This window comes from Crassostrea angulata, chromosome 9 (assembly GCF_025612915.1).
Source record: "Crassostrea angulata isolate pt1a10 chromosome 9, ASM2561291v2, whole genome shotgun sequence".
Classification (NCBI taxonomy): Eukaryota; Metazoa; Mollusca; class Bivalvia; order Ostreida; family Ostreidae; genus Magallana; species Magallana angulata.
This window is the reverse complement of record NC_069119.1, coordinates 38,379,287-38,387,848: the sequence shown is the minus strand read 5'-3', so window position 1 is coordinate 38,387,848 and position 8,562 is coordinate 38,379,287. Positions and strand designations below refer to the sequence as shown.

At 36.8% G+C, this 8,562-nt stretch overlaps 1 protein-coding gene across 2 annotated transcripts in view; it reads right to left on the bottom strand.

The window, feature by feature from the left end:
• Nucleotides 1-4,023: 4,023 nt before the first annotated feature.
• The window catches only part of LOC128162899 (disintegrin and metalloproteinase domain-containing protein unc-71-like), a 46,829-nt gene continuing 42,290 nt past the window's right edge, over nt 4,024-8,562 (bottom strand). For both annotated transcript variants that reach the window (XM_052826305.1, XM_052826306.1), the window contains one exon: nt 4,024-7,861. In XM_052826305.1, coding sequence (XP_052682265.1) covers nt 6,217-7,861 — 1,645 coding nt within the window. In that variant the 3' untranslated portion in view covers nt 4,024-6,216. The remainder of the gene's footprint in view (nt 7,862-8,562) is intronic.

Genomic DNA, 8,562 nt, shown 5'->3' with positions numbered 1-8,562 from the left:
ATTACACCAATAAGTACTGGTGTATAACATGTAGTACATTAATACGTACTGGTGTATAACATGTATTACACCAATAAATACTGGTGTATAACATGTAGTACATTAATAAGTACTGGTGTATAACATGTATTACACCAATAAGTACTGGTGTATAACATGAAGTACATTAATAAGTACTGGTGTATAACATGTATTACATCAATAAGTACTGATGTATAAAATGTATTACACCAATAAGTACTGGTGTATAACATGTATTACATCAATAAGTACTGATGTATAAAATGTATTACACCAATAAGTACTGGTGTATAACATGTAGTACATTAATAAGTACTGGTGTATAACATGTATTACACCAATAAGTACTGGTGTATAACATGAAGTACATTAATAAGTACTGGTGTATAACATGTATTACATCAATAAGTACTGATGTATAAAATGTATTACACCAATAAGTACTGGTGTATAACATGTATTACATCAATAAGTACTGATGTATAAAATGTATTACACCAATAAGTACTGGTGTATAACATGTAGTACATTAATAAGTACTGATGTATAAAATGTATTACACCAATTAGTACTGATGTATAACTTGTATTACATTAATAACTACTGGTGTATAACATGTATTACATCAATAAGTACTGGTGTATAACATCAATAAGTACTGATGTATAAAATGTATTACACCAATAAGACTGGTGTATAAAATGTATTACACTAATAAGTACTGGTGTATAACATGTATTACACCAATTAGTACTGATGTATAACTTGTATTACATTAATAACTACTGGTGTATAACATGTATTACATCAATAAGTACTGGTGTATAACATCAATAAGTACTGATGTATAAAATGTATTACACCAATAAGACTGGTGTATAAAATGTATTACACTAATAAGTACTGGTGTATAACATGTATTACATCAATAAGTACTGATGTATAACATCTATACATCAATAAGTACTGATGTATAAAATGTATAACACCAATAAGTACTGGTGTATAACATGTATTCCATTTTACATACTGGTGTATAACATGTATAACCATAATACTATTGTTTTTGAGCTGATTGTGAGCTTGTCTTTTATAGAAGTCAATGATAAACAACGACCCAGTGTTTGGCAAGCGTTTATAGAAGTCAATGATAAACAACGACCCAGTGTTTATAGAAGACTATGATAAACAACGACCCAGTTTTTGGCAAGTGTTTATAGAAGTCAATGATAAACAACGACCCAGTGTTTGACAAGTGTTTATAAAAGCCAATGATAAATAACGACCCAGTGTTTATAGAAGTCAATGATAAACAACGACCCAGTGTTTGAGAAGTGTTTATAAAAGTCAATGATAAACAACGACCCAGTGTTTATAGAAGTCAATGAGAGACAACGACCCAGTGTTTATAGAAGTCAATGATAAACAACGACCCAGTGTTTGACAAGTGTTTATAGAAGTCAATGATAACAACGACCCAGTGTTTATAGAAGTCAATGATAAACAACGACCCAGTGTTTGGCGAGTGTTTATAGAAGTCAATGATAACAACGACCCAGTGTTTATAGAAGTCAATGATAAACAACGACCCAGTGTTTGGCGAGTGTTTATAGAAGTCAATGATAACAACGACCCAGTGTTTATAGAAGTCAATGATAAACAACGACCCAGTGTTTGACAAGTGTTTAAAAAAGTCAATGATAAATAACGACCCAGTGTTTATAGAAGTCAATGATAAACAATGACCAAGTGTTTATAGAAGTCAATGATAGACAACGACCCAGTGTTTATATAAGTCAATGATAACAACGACCCAGTGTTTGGCGAGTGTTTATAGAAGTCAATGATAGACAACGACCCAGTGTTTATATAAGTCAATGATAACAACGACCCAGTGTTTTTAGAAGTCAATGATAAACAACGACCCAGTGTTTGACAAGTGTTTATAGAAGTCAATGATAGACAACAACCCAGTGTTTATATAAGTCAATGATAACAACGACCCAGTGTTTTTAGAAGTCAATGATAAACAACGACCCAGTGTTTGACAAGTGTTTATAGAAGTCAATGATAGACAACGACCCAGTGTTTATATAAGTCATTGATAACAACGACCCAGTGTTTTTAGAAGTCAATGATAAACAACGACCCAGTGTTTGACAAGTGTTTATAGAAGTTAATGATAGTCAACGACCCAGTGTTTATATAAGTCAATGTTAACAACGACCCAGTGTTTTTAGAAGTCAATGATAAACAACAACCCAGTGTTTGACAAGTGTTTATAGAAGTCAATGATAAACAACGACCCAGTGTTTGGCAAGTGTTTATAGAAGTCAATGATAAACAACGACCCAGTGTTTGGCAAGTGTTTATAGAAGTCAATGACAAACAACGACCCAGTGTTTATAGAAGTCAATGACAAACAACGACCCAGTGTTTGGCAAGTGTTTATAGAAGTCAATGATAACAACGACCCAGTGTTTATAGAAGTCAATGATAAACAACGACCCAGTGTTTGACAAGTGTTTATAGAAGTCAATGACAAACAACGACCCAGTGTTTATAGAAGTCAATGACAAACAACGACCCAGTGTTTGGCAAGTGTTTATAGAAGTCAATGATAACAACGACCCAGTTTTTATAGAAGTCAATGATAAACAACGACCCAGTGTTTGACAAGTGTTTATATAAGTCAATGATAACAACGACCCAGTGTTTATAGAAGTCAATGATAGACAACGACCCAGTGTTTGGCAAGTGTTTATAGAAGTCAATGATAAACAACGACCCAGTGTTTGACAAGTGTTTATAGAAGTCAGTGATAAACAACGACCCAGTGTTTGGCAAGTGTTTATAGAAGTCAATGATAACAACGACCCAGTGTTTATAGAAGTCAATGATAAACAACGACCCAGTGTTTGACAAGTGTTTATGTAAGTCAATGATAACGACGACCCAGTGTTTATAGAAGTCAATGATAGACAACGACCCAGTGTTTGGCAAGGGTTTATAGAAGTCAATGACAAACAACGACCCAGTGTTTGGCAAGTGTTTATAGAAGTCAATGACAAACAACGACCCAGTGTTTGGCAAGTGTTTATAGAAGTCAATGATAAACAACGACCCAGTGTTTGGCAAGTGTTTATAGAAGTCAATGACAAACAACGACCCAGTGTTTGGCAAGTGTTTATAGAAGTCAATGATAACAATGACCCAGTGTTTATTGAAGTCAATGATAACAATGACCCAGTGTTTATTGAAGTCAATGATAACAACGACCCAGTGTTTATTGAAGTCAATGATAACAACGACCCAGTGTTTGGCGAGTGTTTATAGAAGTCAATGATAAACAACGACACAGTGTTTGGCGAGTGTTTATAGAAGTCAATGATAACAACGACCCAGTGTTTGGCGAGTGTTTATAGAAGTCAATGATAACAACGACCCAGTGTTTATAGAAGTCAATGATAAACAACGACCCAGTGTTTGGCAAGTGTTTATAGAAGTCAATGACAAACAACGACCCAGTGTTTGACAAGTGTTTATGTAAGTCAATGATAACAATGACCCAGTGTTTATTGAAGTCAATGATAACAACGACCCAGTGTTTGACAAGTGTTTATTGAAGTCAATGATAAACAACGACACAGTGTTTGGCAAGTGTTTATAGAAGTCAATGATAAACAACGACCCAGTGTTTGGCAAGTGTTTATGTAAGTCAATGATAACAATGACCCAGTGTTTATTGAAGTCAATGATAACAACGACCCAGTGTTTGACAAGTGTTTATTGAAGTCAATGATAACAACGACTCAGTGTTTGGCGAGTGTTTATAGAAGTGTTTATTGATTGTAGCTGTTTGTTTACAACCTGGCTGTGTTTGGTCTCTACATCAAACTGACAAATCCAGCAAAATAAATTCTGTCTTACAGATGTAAGAAAACCACAGACAGTGACACATGGCATGCTATGTATATAAGATCAATAAGCAGTACATAGAGATAAAGACTATAACAGATTTACTGTAAACATCAGTTATCATACAAGTACATATCAAAATGTCATGGTTTACATGAGACAGCCAACTTTATTAAAAGTGGTCAAGATCTGACTACTGAATACAAAGCTTTTTACAGCAATGATTACAAAGACACTGTTTCGAGTTCATCCTCACAGAATACAAAGCTATCAGAACTTTTCACAAACTCCTGCAATGAAAGCTGTGTACATAACCAGTTATTGTAAGCAGGGGAATCCCCACCCCTTTCAAAGTTAATGTTGCTTCCAAGTCAAAAAGCTAATTTAAGATGGGCTAATTTAAATGACAATACAAGTCTATGAACAATTACTTGATATTTAAAACTTGACAAATCTTTGACAGGTGTAATTTGTTGAAAATAACTCCGGCAAAAATACCAATAACCTTCTATATACTTGAAGTATTGTTGTTAGAATAAGACTCCATCTTATTATACTTACAAGAAATTGTACTTGATAGCATCACACATATTAGACACACATAGCAATGGTTTCAACACAAGACTACATAGTCAGAATACAGTGTGGATATTGTCTCTTTTCACAACACACAGGGCAAGTCTGAACTCTTCAGATTTCTGACAAAATGATTGTAAACATCTTGAATACGGTTCTAAGATAACATGGCATCTCTGAGACAAAAATTACATCTCAACTCTGAGACTAAAAAAACTACATCAATTATTTGTGAGATTAAAAAAAACATGGCATCTCTGAGATTAAATTTACATCACATATTTTGTGACTAAAAATCTGCATTTACATGGTAACAAAATCAGAAAGCAACAAGCACCAAATCGTGTGTAGGCAAAAGAACAAGAAAACACACAATGGAAGTGTTATAAGAATAACGTATAAAAACAACCTTATCATATCAGGGTCAGGAATTGCTCAAACTCCGACCTACAAAATGTAAAGAAATACACAGAAGCCATTAAATGTTGGAGGAATACCATCTTCTTCATGAATGACATTGTTCTGGTACAAGTACATAAAAACACACACACCAAGCAATGTAAACTGATAAAAACTTCACAAATCGGACCCAGCTAAATCTACTCTAGACTTGTGCAAATGAATTTCATGTATGATACTAAACTGAAAAATTAAGCCAAAAATAGCACCCCAGAAAAATCCAGTTGGTACAAATACCGAGATTGCCTTATCTGGATATAGGATAACTAAGAGTCAGCTTAGAAATTTTCACTGTAAACGTTCAATGTCGGCTATTAAATTGAAGTTCACTTTGCTAGAACCATTTTCACTATATACATTGCATAAATACAGTATATACAACATAAAGGCCTTACATTTACACATAGTATATGTATAGCTATAGACAAAATGATTAACAATTACACATAGTATAGCTATAGATGAAATGATTCATGTAATGGAGACTGTGGAGATATACAAATGATGACATTATACATGTACACACACATTAAATAGCTTAACGGAACTTAGCCTTACATCGGGACATTTCAAACGAACAGAGGAGAGAAAACAAAGGCTGAATGAAAATATGACAACTACTGTACAATAGTTCTTCATAAAAGACAAGAAAAAAATGCCTCCAAATATAACATACCAAAAATTGATTGTAGAAATTGCATAATTAAAACATAGCAATAGAATGTATGGTAATAATTATTATTTTAGAAGCTATATGATTGGTAAATAGTATGCAAATTAAATAAATCACAAATCCTCCTGTTTAAAATAAAAATATATTCCAATAGTAAATTCTGTTTTGTATATTTAGATTTGATTAAAGACATACATATTGCACATTATCTCCCATCTGTCCTACGTAAAGATATAAACAATGAAATAAAATGATAAAATACATTTTTTTTTCAAAATGAAATGTATAAAATAAAAGCTTGCAATGGTGTCAAAAATAATACTTAAAAATTTGGTCTCACAACCAGTAAATTAAACTTAAAAAATAAACGCCTACAAAATTCACAAAAAAACACACAAACCAGCTGATTCACTACAGGTGTAGGTTAATAAAATGTCAACAACAAAAAATATGATCAAATCTAGAATAAATAAAACAATGAGATCTAACATGCTCTAATACAGTAAGATACTTCCTCCAGGAAATTAAACTTCTTGAAATCGAATGTTTCAACGGCACACAGTTGGTATTCATGTTGTCATAGCGACAGAGTTTGGACTGTCTACAATATTGCGTGTCTGCTCCGCCTTCCTCCGCCCCTGCTTCTTGCACTGTTTCAGCGTGTGGGGAATCGACTCCAGACTGCAGTCAATACACGGACCACTGTCCATGTCAAGGTCATTCGTATGACCTTGACATTCACTGCTTTTACTCATTTTCTGGAAAGCAGAGTCCTTCTGATTGTCAAACATGTGAGAATTATCCGAGGCCTCTCTTTGAATAAATTGACCTAATTTTTCGGCCATATCTTTTGAGTAGCCAATCAGAGGGAACCTCTCCTCTGAGTTATTGATGCCACTGTGACCTACATAAGATGTGTCAGAGTTTGTGAGGAGAGGGCTGTCCTCCTTCGTAACACTGGAGTCCTCCTTCACATAAGACTGACATTTGCCCGCCTCTTCCTCTGGCCCGTGCTTGTTGTTGCTGATTAAGGGGCTCCGTTCGTAGGCACCTGCGTCGATCCTAGGGAGTTCACGGAGAAGTCGCTGTAGACTCTGGTGGTCGTCCAATCCACTCTCCTGAAGTCTACGCACAGGAAGTAGCTTGATCTGGTGAGGTCCGCTACGAAGCACTGCACTGTAGGCGGGGGGAGAGGCAGACCCAGCCCGAGACCCCGGGCCCGAGTCCAGACTGAACCTGTCCCCAGGGTCGTGCTCGCTGCCGTACCCAGAACTCTTCTCATACCCGCACCGCGAGTTTGTGGTGCCGTTTATTGAGCACCCGTCCATCTGACTACCTATGGGTGTGTCATTAAACTCGCGACCCAGTACTCCTCCTCCCATGTTGGAGAAGTTGATGCTGCGTAAGTGAAGAGGTGACATGGGAGGGGGGAAGTTAGGCATGGAGGAGTCGATGTCATAGAGGGGGGTGGAGCTTAGCTTGGCCCAGTGACTGAGCGGGAAGTAGGTGTCCCCCCGGGTACTGCTACTGGTCAGTGACTGGGGGCTCGGTCCAGCGGTGTAGGCAGGGTCATCTGTGGAAGAACTCCTGATCTCCTCCGATGTGGTGGGGGACACCTGGGCAGTGAACTCGTCGGGGGAGGGAGACAACTCCACCGTGCGGTGTCTGTCTATCTCTTGCATCAGTTCATTGAAGTTCATGCGTACGATCTTTGACTTGGGCGGTGACAGTTTGGGGCTGTTCTTCCACAGTGTGGGGCGTTTGGCTGCTGTGCACGGGAAGTCATACATGTGATGTTTTCGTGGAGATTCCGGTCTGCTCCCACCCAGTCCAGGGTTTGGGAGAACAAAATCAAAGCTGGAGGTCTCCTCCGCCAACTGATCCAACATTTCCATTGACTTCTCGGGGTCAAACAGGTCGTTACCATGGCGACTGAGTATGTCCCTGACCTCTGTGGCCTCAGCGTCGTCCTCGTCCTCGTAAGGCTCACGCTCGTCATCATGGTCACACGTAGACTCTGAGCGCTCTGTCTGTGAACTACTTGAGCGTCGCTCGTCTGAGCTGATTTTAACCTGCAGGTTTTTAAGGATTCCCCTCTCCGGTCGGGCACTGTCTGGGTCACACACGATGATTGGTGGAGGAGGTAGATCTAGGTCACTCTCCTCCTCACTGGCCAGCGACCTCTTCTTCCTCCTACCAAACAATCCGTCCGACCTGGAAGTCCAAGGGAAATTATTGATTAAAACCCAACCATCCAAAAGTGATTTATTCCCATAAACAATGTTCATATTAAGTCAGTTTAAAATAGTAGTTTGAAGATGCAAGTAGCTATTTATGTACATATTAGGTTGATAAACTTTAAATGATATACCTCAATATGATTATTCTACATAATACGACATTTGATTGGTCTAGACAGTCACGTGACATGACAAACAAAATGTCTTGATCCCGGGGAATAAATATCTCATTCTTTATATTCGAAAATCTCGTGAAATTTAATTCCAAAGGTATGAAAACGCCAATTTGAGTATACGATGTAAAGAAATATGATTCAATCAAAATTATTCAATAATTAGAATTCTCTTTATATCACAAAAACCAATTTAACTATCTATGATTCAAATTTATGAAAGGACAGAGAGACAATAATATAGAAAACCAAACAATCACAACACTGTTTTTGAAAAGTCGAACAATTACAAGAAATCGTCCTATTTTGTATAATCATATGTTGTATTATAAAATGTCTATTGCATGAATGCTCAGGATTTATCTCCCCAGAAAAATCAAATTTCCTCGAGCAAAGCGCTCGGGAAATTTTTTTTTGGTGGAATAAATCTTCATATCTCCCTCACCATCATGCAAAAAATGTATGAAATCCTCAGACTGATTGAACCATTATAAATCCATTT